We start from the raw sequence: 18254 nt of genomic DNA, 5'->3' as shown, positions 1-18254 counted from the left end.
ATGCTCCCAGAATGCTCTGATTAGATGCAAATACCTGCAGAAGCTTGAAAGCACGACTGAGTCTTTGCTTTCAAATTAAATGTTTACAAAAAATGCAACTAGGAAAAAAAACGCTTTGCTAAACTGTGAAATTTTAGTTGAAGCATTATCTACTAAAATGTGCTGATGCATGCTATTATGTCCAAACAATATCCATGATGGAAAAAAAAAAATCAGTGCAACCAATTTCAAAAAGATTACGGGAATCATGAAAATAAACAATCATAACAGACATCGGTGGTCAGCCTTTTGGTTTTGTCAATGCAGGTCTTGTTTGGACAGGGTTTTTGTAAAACTTAATTGTCATGGAAGCTGCCAGGCCCTCATCATTTTAACAAACATTGACAAAAAGCGACCCAGTTCTTTAATTAAGTCACAAAACTGCACCCATTGTATATGCCCTTGTAATTGTGAATTCATGAAAGCTGTAAATCTGCACTATCATTTACTGAAGTAGGCCAGGAGAATGTACTCCTAGAAAATATTTGTGAATTGCACATTAGCACCAGTAAATATTCTTGTGTAGATTTCACCCATGCGAAAAGTTGATGAGTGTTTACAAGCTCACTTTACCTCCAACCACTTTTTGCCCCCCAAACGTGGAAGAAGTTTTACTTCTGGCCTCGTCAGGAGTACATTTCCAACCATTCTCAGTATGTGAAAGGATTAGGAACGAGCGGGTGAAAACCCCTAAAACTTGCAAGTAAGTAGGTTTGTACAGACTCCAGAGCGCACCCCAGCCCTGGAACTATTGCTTAACGCTACCTTACTGCCTCAATATGCAGATCTGTGGAAAGGTGGCAAAATGCTCAAATTTAAACCCTAGTATAGTATGGGCCCTGGCCTAATCAGAGAGGCTATTATCAGAGCTATTTTATAATGAATGAGGCCACAATTTACTGCTGCAGTACGTGGCATCTAGGGGACAAGTGGACTTTTTCACAGGACAAGTAGATTTAATGAGCAACCTGTCCCGTGCACAAGTAGATATTTTATTCAATTCCACTCCCCTGTCCTTAGTGCATTTTTATATCCTACAAAATGTTACTGTAGGTCAGAAAAAGCACCTAGGATGTTAGTTCTGTATAGTTGCTACATTACTCATTTGTGTAGTACCAATATTAAAAGGCTAACGTGCTTCTGCAGCCTGTGGCATTCAACTCAGCCCATTCAATTAACTTTCTACTGTAACATCCCAATAGGGAAATTACTATTGAATGGGAGTCAAAAGAACATACTTTACTTCAGAATATTAAAGTCACAATTGTTTATCACTGCAGGTTATAATTTTTATCAAAAATATATCACCAATCTCCCGTTTAGTATTGTCATGTATCTCAAAGTTATTACATTACAATAAGTTGAAAGCACATCAAAACGAGTCTTTTATACAACCAACAGCCAAGATGTGTTTCACTGTGTTTACTCTACCACTTATTCAGGGTAGTAACAACAGATTTAAGTTGACCTAGTATTGGAAAATAAAAAACAAGCAAGAGAAAATAAAAAGGGAGAAAGAAGAAAGAAAAACACAGCGAGAGTCTGGCATAATATTTTGTATATAAGACATTTTTGAAACAGCATCTTAAGTTTTAGGTACAACCATTTCATCACTATTGGGAAAGTTAAGTTGCTAGAAATGGGGTCTCTAATTGGCATTGGTTTACACCCTGTCCAAACAAGGACCCACACTTTAGTCAGGGTAAGGAAATCTCACAACTGAGATAACCCCTGCTGACCCCCTTGATAGCTTGGCACAAGCAATCGGGCTTATCTCAGAGGCAATGTGTAAAGTATCCACCACCCCTACCCCACCCCCAGCTTAGAGACAATATTTATCTGAGTAAAACTAAACCAAAATAAAAAAATCCAACATACACAAGCAAAGAGATGAATTTTTAAAGATTAAATCTCAGTAAAATGATTAGAAACACCATAGCTCCAACTAGGGTTACCATTATGTCTTTGACAGAGTCGTTCCCAAAAGTCTGACGTCACTCGCAAGGAAGTGTGGACCAGTCATGGAGTCACACGGACCCCAGGCATAGTACCTTTGAAAACAATGAAGAAGCCAAGACGTTGCACAGTCGGGGAGATGATGCATCACTGGAGCCGGTGCAGCATTTGTTCATTACTGGACCTGGGCAGTGAGGTGTCAGTTCCTTACTGTGAGGCAGGGGAGGTGAGGCGTTGGTGACTTACAGTTGCAGGGGAGGTGATGCAGCGTCAGTGGTTAGACATTGGTTCCTTACGATTTGGTGGTGGTGGTGGTGGTGGGGGGGGGGTTTATCGATCCAGTAAGTCAAGACACGAGGTGTTGACTTCGCAGTGTTGCGATCACACCATGGGGCCACAGATACTGCAGCGGAGTTAGGTGTCCTGGACATCAGGGAAACAGCACTAAGGATCCACAGTGTGGCAGGACTTTAGAGGCACTGCAGAGGCGTCAGGCCTGCAGCTTTGGTTGCAGTTATGGCCATCAGCAGGGACCATAGCTCCAGTGCCAGTGCGCACAAAGTCAGACAGTGGCACCAGTTCCAAAGTTGCTCTGGGGTCAATGTACTTTGTTTCTTCTTGGTTACATCAGAACTCACTTTCAAGGGCTCAGGAACTGGATTTCTCACCATTTGGAGAGTCAGGACGAGTCCGAGGAAAGGGAGCACAGGTGCTGGCAGATGATGTCTTTGATGTCCCTGAGACTTCGAACAGGAGGCAAGTTCAGTCCAAGCCCTTGGAGAACCTTTGAAAGCAGGAATTAGAAGGCAAAGCCCAGTCCTTTCACTCCCAGGACTGGAGCAGCAAGCAGCAGTTGGCACAACAAAGTAACAGGCGGCGTGGCAGTCCCTCCTACAGCATCCAACCCTTCTTCTTGGCAGATAGTCCTTAGTCCAAAAATATTCTGAAGTTGGGGTCTCAGAGGTAAAATACTTATATCATTTCTGCCTTTGAAGTAGGCAAACTTCAAATTAAAGTCTGTAGTGCACAAGACCCTGCCTTTCCTGCCCTGGTCCCAGCCCCAGACACACCCCAGGGGGTTGGAGACTGCTTTGTATAAGAACAAGCACAGCCCTATTCAGGTGCAAGTGCCAGCTCCTCCCACCACTCTAGCCCAGGAAGACCCATCAGGATATGCAGGGCAGACGTCAGCTCCCTTTGTGTGACTGTTTAGAGCAAATTCACAAATGCCCCAACTGTCATCCTGACGTGTAGTCCACAGACAGGTAGAGGTACAGAATGAGTAAGCAAGAAAATGCCCACTTTCTAAAAGCAGCATTTTCAAACTTACAAACCAACTTCACCCAATGATGTATTTTTAAATTGTGAGCTCAGAGACCCCAAACTCCAACTCTCTATCTGTTCCCAATGGGAAATTACATTTAAAATACATTTCAAGGCAATCCCCATGTTACCCTATGGGAGAAATAGGCCTTGCAATGGTTAGAAACAAATTTATCAGTATTTCACTATCAGAACATGTAAAGCACACCAGTACATGTCATACCTTTTAAATACACTGCACCCTGACTTGGGCCTACTTAAGGGGTGATTACTGGTAGTAAAAGGGAAGGTTTGGGCCTAGCGAGTGGGTGCACTTGCCAGGTCGAACTGGCAGTAAAAACTGCACACACAGACACTGTAGAGGCAGGTCTGAGACATGTTTACAGGTATACTCGTGGATGGCACAATCGGTGATGCAGGCCCACCAGTAGCATTTGATTTATAGGCCCTGGCACATACATAGTGCACTTTGCTAAGGACTTACTAGTAAATCAAATATGTTAATCATGGGGAAACCAAACACCATTACCATTTGCACAGGGAGCACTTGCACTTTAGCACTGGTCAGCAGTGGTAGAGTGCCCAGAGTCCTAAAGCCAGTACAAACTAAATTCAGCACAGGATTAAAAAACAGGAGGTCAAAAGCAAAAGCACAGAGGAAACCATGACAAGAGCTGACAGGTATAACAATTTTTGTAATGTATTTATAACATGCAGTAATAAACAATTGTGACTTAACATTCTAAAGTGAAGCATAATCTTTTGACTCCCATCCAATAGTAATATCCCTATTTGGGAAAGTCGGTATAACACTAAGCTTTGTTAGGGAATCAGAGTCAGGAGGGTTTAATTCAGCACAGGGCAGTGGGTGTGGATTTAGTATACACGATGGAGTTTCAACTGTAATCCCCAACATAGAACTGTGTCAGCCCATTGACTGTTTCACTGCATCACATTCTAAGCGGACACATGAAATGACGATACATTAAATACAGAATAAGAGTTCACAGCATCATTTTTTAGTGCAGAGGCCAAAGAACATATTTTTGCTACGTTTAATGCTGTTGTACACTGAGTAGGTGAACGCCGCCTTCAAGTTCACATACCAAACTATTTTTTAAAGGCTAGTAAGCAAGACGTTTGAACAGGAGTAACATTTTACTTTATGAAAAAAATCAGATACATTCAATACTGAGGTTAAAAAAAAAAAAAGTACCATAAGCCTTACATTTAAAAAAATATATATATATGTAAAAGTTAATTATCAGTTCCTACGCAAGGGTTAGTAATCTGTTTGCCAATATAATGTTAGCATTATATTCATACCCACACAGACTCCTCAACATGCTTAATTTTATGGCAAGGCACGGAGGCCTTGGCATAAAATTACCTACCTCTTTATTGCCACTGAGACAGCAGGAACTAGAACATTACATTTACAACTTACAATAGGAATCTTAGCATTCCAATCCAGTACATAATCCTGAACCTTCCTTCTTTGAGGCTGTTCACTCACAAGATAAGTACCCAGACTTACATTTTTATTTGGATTGTGTGGTTTTATAATTAAGTATTAAGGGAGTATGTTTGAGAATTGTATGAGTAAATGCAATTTTCTGAACATTGATATAATTTGAATTGGCCATAGTTTTCTGCGGTGAGTGCATTGAAGAGCGGGATGTAATTGGTAGGTGCGCTAAAAGCGCACAATGCGATTAATGGGTTGTATGTGGGCACATGTGGTAATTGCGACAATAACAGCTCAAATGAGGACAATGAAAAATTTAAAATGAAGTTTTATAGGAGTTCAAAGGAAGCACACTTTTAAATAACTTTAAAAGTTGTGATGCTGTGTGCACAGTGTCAAGAGAGAGCAAGGTAATGCTCAGTTTAGTTTTGATTGATGCCAGCTCGCTCAGAAGAATGGAGGCGCATGCAGCTGCTTTCTAGTCAAAGGCTAAGCGGGCATACTAGCGAGTTGCTGCATCTCAAGCTTGTTTGTTGCAAGTAGTTTGATCAGAACAGAGGTTATCCTGTTGGGTCTGCCATAGGCATTATGATGCTGGTGGTCATTTTAGATTGAGAGAAGCTTAGCCTGTGTAACCAGTCAGTCAGCTGCCATATTTTGGGATAAGTTAAGCCGTTTTATCCTGTCAGTATCGCAATGACAGCTGAGAGGAGGTGCAGATGGTAGATACCGGTTGTTGATGTTTATCAAGACAGCAGTATTTGAAAACATTACTGGAGCAGTGTCGTATACAGTAGGACAGATCTAGGACAGTACATTAAAATAGTGGAAGTCTCTATGGAAGGAAATATCATAGTTGAGAAGACTTTGGATGTCAAGGTCCAGGAAAGAGTTAATAGGACTTTCACTTATTTGGCTTGTCAGTTGGAAAATAAATTAGATGACTGTACTGAGATGTTAGAAATGATATTTAGCAAGAACGAGCAGTTTTGGTCAGTGAAGGAGGAAAGGAAATATTTACTAGGCCAGAAAGATAAAAGCACAACATTGGAAGGAAAATATGGTCCTCAGGAAAGAAAGAAGGGCAACTCAAATGGAGTTGGAATGAGAGGCTATAAAGCCAAAGAAAGGGGTCACAAAGTGGTGGCTTGTGACGAGTCATCAAGCAGTGGTGACGTGGCTGTTACTTATTCATCAGATATGGGGGGACATGGATGGTGATGAAATTGATAGGAAGGGACAGCATTTGGAAAGTAAGGGACAATTAAAAAATGTGAAGTATCAACTTGGGAAGTACATGTTTGATCCTCACTTAAGCAACATCTGTTGTTCCCCACAGTGGGTTCCAGCTAACCATGTGGCAGAGTACGTAGGGTTAGGCGTGAGATGCCTAAAGAGGTGAGAAACAGATTACGTTCAGAGTGTCCAGGACCCTCATTAGCCAACAGAGTGGCTTACACTTCTTAATTGGATCACAAAATGATGGCTTTGTTGAACAAGTCAGGGTGTGACCCTAGGAGAGGTTTAGACAAAGGTTTGAAGGGCTGACAGGCGAGATTGCTAGATGTATTTGGGCCCTTAAATAATTCTGACGTGTGGGGAGGCATACTTTCAGGAAACATCGATTGATGTACAAGAGTTGCGATAATAGGTACAGCGGGCTGTATATTGGTTGGGAAATTCATATGAAGCATTATGTTTCGAGCAAAGGAAAAGTATCCTTATGAAAATAGACCTGAAGCTGGCAGAGCTTGTGAGTAAATAAATCAGGGCAAAAGGCTAACCGTATGCTCTTTGAAGAAGAGTTTGTACAGGAAATGACAAGATATGTTGGAACCTTTAATTCCATTCAAAAGAATATGAGAAAGTTTTTTGGAGGGGCTGGAAGAATACGCAGTTGATTTCTCGGCAGAGGATTTGGAATTCATTTTTGCGAGGATATAGACCCACATGATATCGATTTCCATGATTTTTCCCTTAAAGAGAGGATGAGGAAGATCTAGGGGAGACCGAAGGGCAAGAGGACAACAAGGTATGTTCGGTAAAAGACCCTTTGTGTACCTCAATAAAGCTTGGTGAAAGACTCACCCAGTTCTTGAAAGGATGGAAAGAACTGGAGATCCTTGTTTTTTGGAAACAGTACAAGGTTACCATAAAGATTTTATGGGGGTAGCGATGCAGGTAAAGTGGCTGACGGCTTTAAGGTTGACAAAGGAACAAACAAAGCTGGAGAGTCAGGAAGTGGAGGAGCTTTTCAAAAAGGGATCTTGAGAAAAGGTTGCACTGAGATTCAGTAGGTTTTGTAAGCAATTTGTTTTTAGTAGAGAAAAAGGATAAGGGAATGACACCAATAATAAATTTGGTAGAGATTACCGACTGGGTGAAATACAATCATTTCAAAATGGAAGGTATCCATTTGTTGAGGGACCTTTTAGGGAAAGAGGATTGGCTGACTCATCTGGATTTAAAGGATGCTTATTTGACAGACCAGGTACGTCGGGAGCAGAGAGACTTTCTGAAATTTCAGTAGAAAGGTACAATGTGGAAGTTCAAAAGTCTCCCATTTGGTATGGCATCAGTACCATGGTGCTTTACAAAGCTGATGAGACCAATAAAGGCTTTGCTGCGGTCGAGTGGGGTCTGTTTGATACTTTTAGACAACATTCTGATCATATCAAAGAGCAAGGAGATAGCTCAGCAGCAAACAGATCTGTCATATTTAGATCCATGTCAGGAGATTGTGTTTTTAGGGTTTCAGATTCAGACGTTTGAATATGTGTTAAGGCTACCACAGAGAGATAAACAGGATGTTAATAGTTCAATTTGGTCTCCTTACAGATAGCGAGAATGTTGCATTTGTTGTCAGCGTCAATTTAGGGCAAGTTTTCCAGCCCCCTTTTCACTACTGTGCTTTGTAGAGGTTGAAGGCAAGGTATCTATACAAAGAAATGAGGTATTCTCAGAAGCTTCAAATGGATGTGGAGACAAAACTGAAGCTGGAATGTTGGTTAGGAAATCTGTAAGCGTGGAATAGAAAAGCAATATTTGGCGAGGTCCAGGACATGATCGGGCCTCAAAAATTCTACTCCCTCACTGGTTATGGTGAGTCATATTTTTAGAAGGTCAAGCTATTTTTAGGACCTACTCGCCCCTTCTGGTGAGCTGACAAAGAACAGATGTTCTGTTCAGTAAGAAAGTGCAGGAGCAATAAAGAATCCCTTAAATCTTGTGATCTTGCCACATTAACTGTGTTCAGAGACAGAGGTCAAAAGTCAGTTTGTCTTACAATTAATTTTCCTTCTGACTGCAGAGTGTCACGATTTTGTAAGGTGACCTCTCTGACCTGCTGTACAAACAGTTATTTAAATGTGTGTGCAAACATTTCAAAATATATTTCAGTAGTTGTAAAAGACTATTTTTGTATCTGTGTGATGAAAAGTTTTAAAAGGGTGAAAAAAATATAACACTTTGCTTGGTAATTTGCAAATGATAAATGTTTTCTGAAACCCAATTTTCACAGATTATTATTAATACAATATACAGTATTATCAATAAAGCTGCACATTATTGGAATGGTTTTAGGACATGTCTGTAAATGACAGTGTGGTGCCACATCATGCTTCAGTAATATATTTATTAAAAGTGAGTGTTTAAACAAACTGAGAAACACTCCTGCCCTGTTGCTATTAGTAAACTAAGAGTCAAGTCATGAATCATATGCCCCCTATATGTGGGCTAGATTCTTATTATACATCAGCAAGCATTTAGTCTATTTCAATGAAAACACAAGAGTTTTTTGGTACAGCAGAAATGCTAAACTCACATTTTAAGGATCACGCATTTGTGATAATGAAGAAAAAGGAGATTCTAAACTAAAATATTGCCTAGGATCACGCAATTTGAGACCAATTTACGGGTCAAGTACATTACAGTTAGGTTGATTACATTATTCAAGTTACTCAACCTGCAGGTCTAGTAAAATTTTTATAATTTTTGGAGGCCTGATGGTAATAGAGTCAGATGCCAGGCTTCTGAGTTAGGGAGCGTACATGGTTCACTTACAACAAGGGGGGTGAGATGGAAGGGGGGGAGAGTTTTGTTTAAATTTGAAGAGAAGGAAATTCACATCAGTTATCTGGAGTTACTGGCAGGGTCCTTTGCTGTGAGGAGGAGGGTTGTCAAGGACCAGGTAAAATGATGTGTGTTGTTGAAGATAAACAATATCTCTGAAGTAAGGTATGTGAACAAGTTAGGAGGTCCACGGTGAAAGGCTTTAGCAGATTTAGCGACAGGTTTTGGAATATTTGTGTAAACCAAAATATAATGGTACAGACTCACCATATACCGGGTCTTGGCAAATGGTGGCAGAAGGCTGAGGGATTCCAGCGATTAGATGTTAACACAGAGGTGTTCAAGGCATTGGAGAAAAGATGAGGTCTGTTGACAGTGTATTTGTTTGCAAGCAGGTTGAATGCACATACATGCAGGTTTTACAGCTGGAGGCAGAGACAGTAGATGTGTTCCTGCAACAAGGGGGAGTGAATCGCAGTTATGCATTCCCTCCTTTTGCCTTGATTAAGAGGTTGGGGTTTAAAGTGAGAAGAGAGAGCAGAATTGGTGCTGGTAGCACCTTTTTGGCCATCATAAGTCTGGTTTCTAGATGTCATGTGATTGTTAATAGACGATCCGGTGCTTCCGCCATGTTCTTCTAATCTGATAGTGAATACTGTTGGAGAGTCACGATCTGGTGCTGCAAGGCCAGATTCAGTTCATGGGATAGCGGATTTCATGAGTGTTTGGCAGGTGTCAGGCCTACCGTTTAACTACGAAGCTTAAGGATTCCTGGGCTCCAGGAACGACTAAGGCATACAAGTAGGCAAGAAAGTGATGGGTTTCTTGGTGTCCTACACATGATCTGGATCCCATTTCAGCACCTGTAGTATGTGTTGTTAATTATTTGGCTGAGGTGTTTTGTGGGGGATGATAGCCTATAGTTCCATGAACCCGAATAGGTCAGCAATTTCAGCACAACATGAATTGGTGGATGTTATGCCAGGTGGGTGATATGCTTGTGGGGCAACATGATGTAGTGAAAAGTTTGATAAGGAGTGAGAGTTTGAAAACACCCACAGGACCAAAGTATTCTTCCTTTTTGGCTGTGGATTTGGTGTTAAGGGGAGTTGGCTGATTGGAGTGTGAATTAATTCTTGGATTTAAAGAATTTATCATTTAAATTAGCAATGCCTCTTTGTTTGATTACTTTTAGGAGCGTTTCCTACATTAGGGCGTTAGAAGTTTCATCACGGAGTTATCTGCCAGAAGTGGTGTGTTTTAATATTAGGAAATGAACTAAGACTCTGTCTAGGACAATTGTTATCCAATTTTGGAGAGAAACAGGAAATTGTGTGCAGTAAGATGTTTTCTGGAATATGACAAAACTGCAAGTTTAAGGGGTCAAGCAGAACTATTGATTTCTTTCAGGCATGCTCATAAGCCAAAGCTTCTAGTCCAACTCTGGGCAGGTGGGTTAAGGAGGTCAATAAAGAGGTTAGGATTGAGGTTTCTAAATTTGGAGCACATTCGGCAAGAAGTGCTATGGCATCTAAAGACTGTTCACAGGAGGAGGTTAGGAAGTATCCTGGCTGCAGCAGATTGGACAACAGATTTTGTTTAAGAATGTTTAAACTAGTGGAACATGCTGTGAGGAATAATATGACAAAGCTTTAAACATGCATAATATTGGCCTCAGTGCCTTGCCATAAAATTCAGATTTTCCACAGCAGGAGTGGGTAGAAAATCATGATTTTATTAAAGACACAGGGCTAACATTATCAAACCTTGATGGTGGTGCCCACTCTAATTTGCGTTTTTCAGAAGTAATGATTCCAGGAAATAATTAAGATCTGAGAAGCTTGGGACTTATTCTGCCACTGAAACTTGTTTATTTCGGAAAAGGGGACCGTTTGTTTATTCGCAGCAAAAATGAAGAAGGACGATGGCTGCCTGGTTCAAAATTACATACTTGATTGGAATGTTGCTGAGATTCCTATTCTAAGTTCTAAATATAATGTTCTATTTGCCACTGTCTGAGTGACAATAAAGAGGTATACATAATATTGGCCTCCGTGGCTTTAATTAAATCATGATTTTCTACTCACCCCTGCTGTGGAAAATCTGAATTTGCAGCACATGGAGCAATAAACATTGCATAGATTTTTCACTGGATAAATGACCTACAATTTCTCTGCTGCAGCACAGAGCAAAGCCAGTTAAGACTTAAGAAGCAAGTATTAGTTCAGCAAACTTGAACCAATAAATAGCATTCCCAAACAGTACACATGTGGTGTTCAAATGAAAAACAATGGGGAACAACTGGACCTTGTAGTTGTTGGAGAGCTTCAGAGCCTCCACCTCGTTCTCAGCCGTGATAGTGGTTTTGGTGAGGCAGCCTTCACAGCCCTGGACATCATTCAAGTGGTGAGCACAATGGGACGGGGTGGACGATGTAACTGCAGGCGGGTGGAGAGGTTAGAGAAAAAAAGTGAAAGGACACTATGATGCAAAAAGGTTCCACCACGACATACAAAACCCCCATAATAATTTAAAGTAGTCAGAGTAACTCAGCAGCCCCATTGCCATGAAGTGGTGGCCTGACAGCACAACAGACCAACAGAAAGCAACCCGTCACCCATAACCTCAAGAAAAGAACCTGGCCCATGCAGAAGGCCCAGTAGCTCATGCAATACACCCCTAATGGGAGGAGGCACTGGGAAAATAAAGATTTTCTGAATTGTTAACATGCATCATGAATTAACCTCCCCCAATTCCTTTGCATGGGCCTTCCTGCGGGTTTCATCTAGACAACGGCACGTACAGCTGTCTCCACAAATCTTAATATGCCCGAAATTGCCCCATCTTATTTCATTCCATAGCAGAGATGTACAGTACAGTACAATACAGAACGCTATAGGTTTCTCTTTTCCATTTGTTCACAATCGCAATCTAGTTGCTTACAGCACTCCACACCTTCCACCAAGGGACTGTGGAATTAGGTCAAGGTGGTGATCCCTACTACACCCAAACTGTCAGCACCTTCAGATATGGTATTCAAATAGTGATATCCCACATTGTAATGAATGGTATCCAGAAGCAAGCCACAGGAAGAGTTAATGTGCTGCAACAATGGAGGTTTGTGTTTTCATAGGTGAACGCCTCAAAACACAAACTAGGAACTTGGTTGATTGGACACAAGGACGAATGTCTGAACAATTTATACTGACCTGGCAATATCCTGGGCGTCAGAAGGCTGTGTTGGTGAGATCCGGAATGAGTATCCACTAGGTCCACAGGATGGTTGATGATACAGTGCCGGTCACAAAGGGATCCCCTGCGGTGATAAGGGCCTTCCATCCGTGCTTCAAATTCTCTTGGAAAATCTGCATAGAAGACAATTATTTTTTTTTTTTTTAATTTCCCCAATTATTTTAGCGAGTTTACAGGCCACAATGTAAGTGTGGTGGCAATTTACAAGACCTCAATGGCTAGCCACACACCCCTCCCACCTGTGCATCTCCCAAATAAGACAGACATGAGAAGAAAAATGGCAATTACTAAACTGAGCTGTAAACCACTGATTAAGTCAGCTACTTTCCCAAACCCCTTAGAAAAATTACTGAACACCACATCAGTTAGTTTGGTGGATGAAGAGCAGAAGCACATCGAATTCACAGAGCAAAAAAGTACTATTCAAAGTCATTAGCACAATAGTGCCAAGACCTTTCATGGAAATAAACTTAAGATCAAATCAATACAACAAAGACCTAACTAGCCTGGGAGAGGATTGAGTGAGCAGAGTAGCGTTGAACAAGTTACTTACCTCTGGTAACAAATTATCTGGTAGAGACACATTCTAGTTGCAGATTCCTTACCTTAGAGTTTCCCCCAGGCGTCAGTCTGGATATTTTTCTTCGAGCAGTACCCCTGCGCGTCATCAGGTGGCATTGGTTGAATCTGCGTCCTCCCTTGGCGTCGTGGTCACCGGATATATTGTCACAGGTCATATATAGGTGCCACCCGGGCACGCTGACGTCCGTATCTTTTCACAACTTTCCACGCAAGAAGCGCACTGCCATTAAGGACACTGACCCTGGTGCACCAGAAATAGGGCCCTAAAAGGAAAGTCCCTGTCCCTAGAAATCAATTCGCAGAGCAGGGAGGATGGGTGGGTCGGTAAGGAATCTGCAACTAGAATGTCTCTGCCAGATAATTGATTACCGAAGGTAAGTAATTTGTTCATCTGATAGAGACTTACTAGTTGCAGATTACGTACCTTAGAATATATAACCAAGCAATACCTGGAAGTGGGTTTGCAAACCAAGATCATACCAGGACGTCCTGCAGGACCAAACGGGCAAAGTACCCATCCCTTCTGACCTGACTGTCCAGGCAGTAGTGTTTGGTAAACATGTGCAAGGACGCCCACGTTGCTGCCTGGCAGATGTCCAGGACTGGAACTCCACGTGCTAACAGTGGCTGCAGCTGTTGGTTTAGCAGAGTAAGGGTGCAAGCCCTCCATGGGTTGCTTTTTGGCCAATGATTAGCAACATTTAATGCAGAAGAAAACAACCCATCTAGAGATGGTTCTCTTCTGCACAGACCAACATTTCTTCACACCAACATAACCCACAAGAGTTGATCATCCACTCGGAACTCTTTGGTACAACAAAGATAGAACGCCAATGTGCTTTTCGGATCCAGGCAGTGGGGTCTCTCCCCTCTTCCTTGGAAGGGTGTAGGGGTGCTCAAAAAGTAGGCAGGGTGATGGACTCGCCTACACGAAAGGACGCAACTACTTTAGGTAGAAAGGACGCTCTGGTACAAAGCACCACCTTGTCAGGATGGATGGAGATGAAAGGTGGCTTAGAGGAAAAATTCTGCAGCTCACGCACTCTGCGGGCTGAGGTGATAGCTACAAGGAAGACTGTTTTCAAAGTAAGCAGGCGAAGTGGGCAGTTGTGAAGTGTCTCAAAAGGAGCACACATCAGAAAAGTAAGTACTAAGTTCAAATTCCATTGGGGCATTATGAACGGAGGAGGAGGAGGAAACAGATGGGCAGGACCCTTAAGAAATTTTCCAACAATGGTTAAACTTAAACAAGGAGAGTGGGTCAGGCAAACGGAAGAAAGCCAAGATGGCAGACGAATAACACTCGAGGGTGCCTAGATCAGAGGCCTGCTGGGTCTGAGAAAGAACAAACAAAATAACCTCAGAAAGAGGGTTTGGGGGGGGTGGAATCAACAGACTTGTCTGTACACCATGCCACAAATTTGTTCCATCGACAGGCGTATAACATTTTGGTGGAGGGATGCCTGGCTGCCAAGAGAACGTTACAGACTTCGGGCGGAAGGTCAAAAGCGGTCAACTACCACAGCTCAGTCACCACACAAGGTGCAGACTGGACAGGTTCGGGTGGAGAACTGTCCTCCGCTGCTGCGAAAGGAGATCACCCCAAGGGGCAGTCTGACTAGAGGATCAATGAAGGGTTATACCCTGAAACTGGACCCAGGATGCTTGTTTCCGTTCCAGGGAGGACCTGGCCTGGCAGTTCGGGCTGGACTGTTCCCATGGGGACAGGGTCAAGACTGATTTGCATATGGCTGGATCCAAACCAGGGTGGCATGGTGAGCATGGATTAAACCCAGATATGTGACGGGGGGGGAGTGTTTGAAAGGTTTCAACACTCCATCCATCATCCTTTTGTGTTGCTAGAGGATCAATGGCCATGTTCAAGAACTCGGGATGCCATACTCTTCATGACCAGTCCAGAGTCACAAGAACGACTTGGATCTGGCAGTTCTTGATAATGCTGGGCAGAAGCTGTATTGGCGGGAAGACTTAAAGGAGGCCTGAGTTCCGCTTGAGACGAAAAGCGCTGCAGAGCAAGTGCTGCCTTGGAAACTCCAACACGCAAACCAGCTACTGTTGCACACTCTCTGTGGAGGTGAACAGATCTAATAAAGGTTCTCCCCACTGCTGAAAGAGACCTTGCGCCATCTCCGGATAGAGACGCCCTTCGTGATCGACCAGGCATTGATGGCTGAGATTGTCTGCTCTGGCATTCAGAGAATCCACCAGATGTTGAAGTACCAGGGATATGCCCTCATGTCCCAGCCATGTCCGGAGGCGCATAGCCTCCTGACAAAGGGTCCACGACCCCACCACACCCTGCTTGTTGCAGTACCATATGGCTGTGGTGTTGTCCGTGAACATCTACACTACTTTCCCTTTGAGAGAGAGAAGGGATACTTTCAATTCTAGCAGGATAGCTCTGAGCTCCAAAAGACTGATATGGAGCTCGGACTTTGCCAGAGACCAGACTCCTCTTATCTCCACCTCTCCCACGTGGCCGCCCCATCCCAGGAGTGACACATTTGTCGATACTGTCAAATCTTGTTGGGGAAGGGAGAGATATCTGTATCTGACGCAATCGTGGTTCGAAAGCCACCATTGCAGATTTTGTGCAGTCCCCTTCGAGATCTGGACTATGTCGGAGAGACTCCCCTGATGCTGCGTGCCCACTGGAACTTCAGGTCCCACTGCAGAGCCCGCATATGCCATCTGGCATGTGTGACCAGCAGGATGCAGGAGACCACGAGGCCCATCAGCCTCAGTCATTCTCACAGATATCCAGGATAGAGGCTGAAACATCAGTATCATATCCCAAATTTCCTGGACTCGCCACTTGGGAGGATAGGCCCGAAACTGCACTGTGTCCAGAGCAGCTCTGATGAAAGGGAGCATCTGAAAGGGAGTCAGGTGTGGCTTCAGCAAGTTTATAGTGAACCCCAGCGAATGCAGGCGGCCTGCCCTAGTCTGGAGGTGGGAGATGACAGCCTGGGGCAAGTCTGCCTTCAACCTCCAATCGTCAAGGTAGGGGAAGACTGAAACCCTCAACCTGTGCAGATGAGCTGCGACCACCAATATCACTTTGGTGTACACCTAAGTGGCGCTGGTAAGGCCAAGGGGGAGCACAGTAAATTGAAAATGCTTGTGAAACTACCATGAACTGCAAGTAACATCTGTGGGCAGGCAGGACGGGAATATGGAAATATGAGCCCTGCAAGTCTAACGCTACCATCCAGTCTCCTGGGTCCAAGGCAGAAAGGACCTGACCCAGAGTGAGCGTTTTGAACTTCTCCTTTCTGAGGAAGAGATTGGGGGACTGCAGGTCTAGGATAGGGTGGAGGTGCTTGCCCTTCCCAGGTACCAGAAAGTAGCAGGAAAATCAACCATGACCTACCTGTAGCACAGGGACACTCTCTATGGCTCCTTTGGCCAAGAGAGCCTAAACCTCTTCGCGGAGAAGTGTCAGGTGATCCTCCGTCATCCGAACATAGGATGGTGGCATGGATGTAGTGGTAAGCTCGTAGGGGAGGGAGTAGCCCTTCGGACTATGCAAAACCCACTGGTTTGACTTGATGGTGTGCAAGCAGGGCAGGTGATGGCGAATCCTGTCGCCGACTGGTCACTGGTGGTGAAGTGTCAGACTAAGAAGGTTTGGAGGCTGGGGTAGGAAGTGCAGTGGCTACACCATTGGCTCCTTGATCCACACGGATGCTGGATTCCACATCCCTGGTCACACAGAGTCTGGGCAGTCCCTCAAGCCCTTGTGCTGAGTTTGGACCAGGTCAGCAGCAGGACATCAGTGAGATCTTCATTAAAGGGCACAAGGGGTTCTGATGTGGAAGCCCCGGGCTGAAGCACCTCAGTCAGGAGGTTAGTCCTGACAGCCACCAAAATTCACTGTGTTAGAGGCACAAGTAAGAGGTAGTAGCATGCTGCACGTTTAAGACACATATTGCACCCATGCCATTGCTTCATTGATAAGTAGGTGGCCAAAGTGATTTCTTCGTTTTTATTTTTACAGGTCAGCCAGTCCTTCACAATGACCTTTGTGTACGTACCATCACACCACTGAGAGGTTAACGGGGATTGGATACCTCTAAGATTGCAACCGTTGTGTAGATTAGGACAAAATTAGTACTGAAGAATTGCCACTTGATCATTAATGACTGAATGGAGGCAAGTAATATGTTGACCTTATTTTCCCATATATCTAACATGTATCATTGCAGCTTTTGATAGCCACCAAGCTTTTAAATCTGACAAGTAGACTCTGAATAAAATTACATTTAGAGGACTACTAAGCCATTTTACACATTCACTTTCCTGCACTTCATCACAAAGACACACCTATCTACACTATAGGACACACACACACACACACACGACTTTGGAATAAAGATCTCTGCCAAAGAGCCCCCTTGTGGGTGCCCGTCAAGCATTTCAGCGCTGGCTCAACAACGACCAGGCCCTATGATGAAGTATGACACCCATCAAGATGTGTGAGGGCTTTTCTTCCTGAAGGAACAGTTTTCTGTTCCACGGTTAGGGTACTGGTCCAACCCGTTTCTTTTACTCTCCCTTCCTTTTTCTTCTCCAAGGCTCGACACTGGCCTGGAACTGCATACTTTGGTCACATAACCATTTCAAGAATAACCGGATGTGTCAGGACCCCATAACATGCATGTTAATTTTGAGGATTTATAGGGTGCAAGAGTGTTGAATTGTGCTATCAAACAGAGGTATTGAAATCAGGGAGGGATGGGTTAGAAAGGTATTTCCTGATATGTCATGCAAGACTTCAAAATGATATATGGCGTTTCGGCAAAAGATATCATTAATCCATGCAGCCAAGCAAAAATGTTACAGTCGGCTAGACTTAGAACTTTGGTTGCAGGAGAATTTAAAGTGTTTAACTGGTGTTCAGGCAGCTAAGAATTAATTGCATAACATACCTCTTAAGGAAAAATGATGAACTATTGATTTACTGATTGTGTGTCTTATATATTTTCTGCCTTCAGGTTTGTGAGTGTTTGTCGGTGGGGAGGGGTTGGTTGGCTCAACCACTAGGGTCTCAAGTAAGGTACAAGAAACAACGAATGGGAGAAGGTGAGCTTGTGGTAGGGCGACAAGATCACAATGAGGGAAAAGGGAGTTGTTTGGTTGGGGAATGGGTTTGGAGTGAGGATATTGGTTGGAATGTTTGACTGGCACAGGGGTGCGGGTGAAGGGGTTTAGGGTGGTTTGAAAACCTTGAAGGGGGATTGGGTAGAGTAAGCTTATGGGGGAGAAGGATTCTTGCAAGGAAGTGTTAATCTGAGTGGGGAGTGGAAACTGGTGGTATGGCAGGCATTTGTTGTCGCTGTGGTGCTTTGAATTCCAGGCATTGCTATGCCAAGCGGGTTTGTAGGGGTGGACCATAGGATACTATCTGTGAATGTTAATGGTTTGCATATTAGTAAATGTAAAATTACTTCAGTTAATTTGTCTACTCTTCGTTTGCTGTTTTACTCTACAGCCTCAGTCGTATAGATAGGTTGCGGTATTAGTCATTAAGAGCTTTAAG

At 43.4% G+C, this 18254-nt stretch overlaps 1 protein-coding gene across 1 annotated transcript in view; it reads right to left on the bottom strand.

Moving 5' to 3' along the window:
• Positions 1 to 18254, bottom strand: part of LOC138288102 (uncharacterized) — a 270866-nt gene that overhangs the window by 202613 nt on the left and 49999 nt on the right. The window contains exons 2-3 of the mRNA XM_069229334.1: positions 12067 to 12222; positions 11165 to 11295 (exon numbers count right to left, since the gene is read on the bottom strand). Of these exons, the coding sequence (XP_069085435.1) occupies positions 11165 to 11295; positions 12067 to 12222 (287 nt within the window). The remainder of the gene's footprint in view (positions 1 to 11164; positions 11296 to 12066; positions 12223 to 18254) is intronic.

This window comes from Pleurodeles waltl, chromosome 4_1 (assembly GCF_031143425.1).
Source record: "Pleurodeles waltl isolate 20211129_DDA chromosome 4_1, aPleWal1.hap1.20221129, whole genome shotgun sequence".
NCBI lineage: Eukaryota > Metazoa > Chordata > Amphibia > Caudata > Salamandridae > Pleurodeles > Pleurodeles waltl.
The sequence above is the reverse complement of the archived record's forward strand: the minus strand, read 5'-3'. Positions and strand labels throughout refer to the sequence as shown.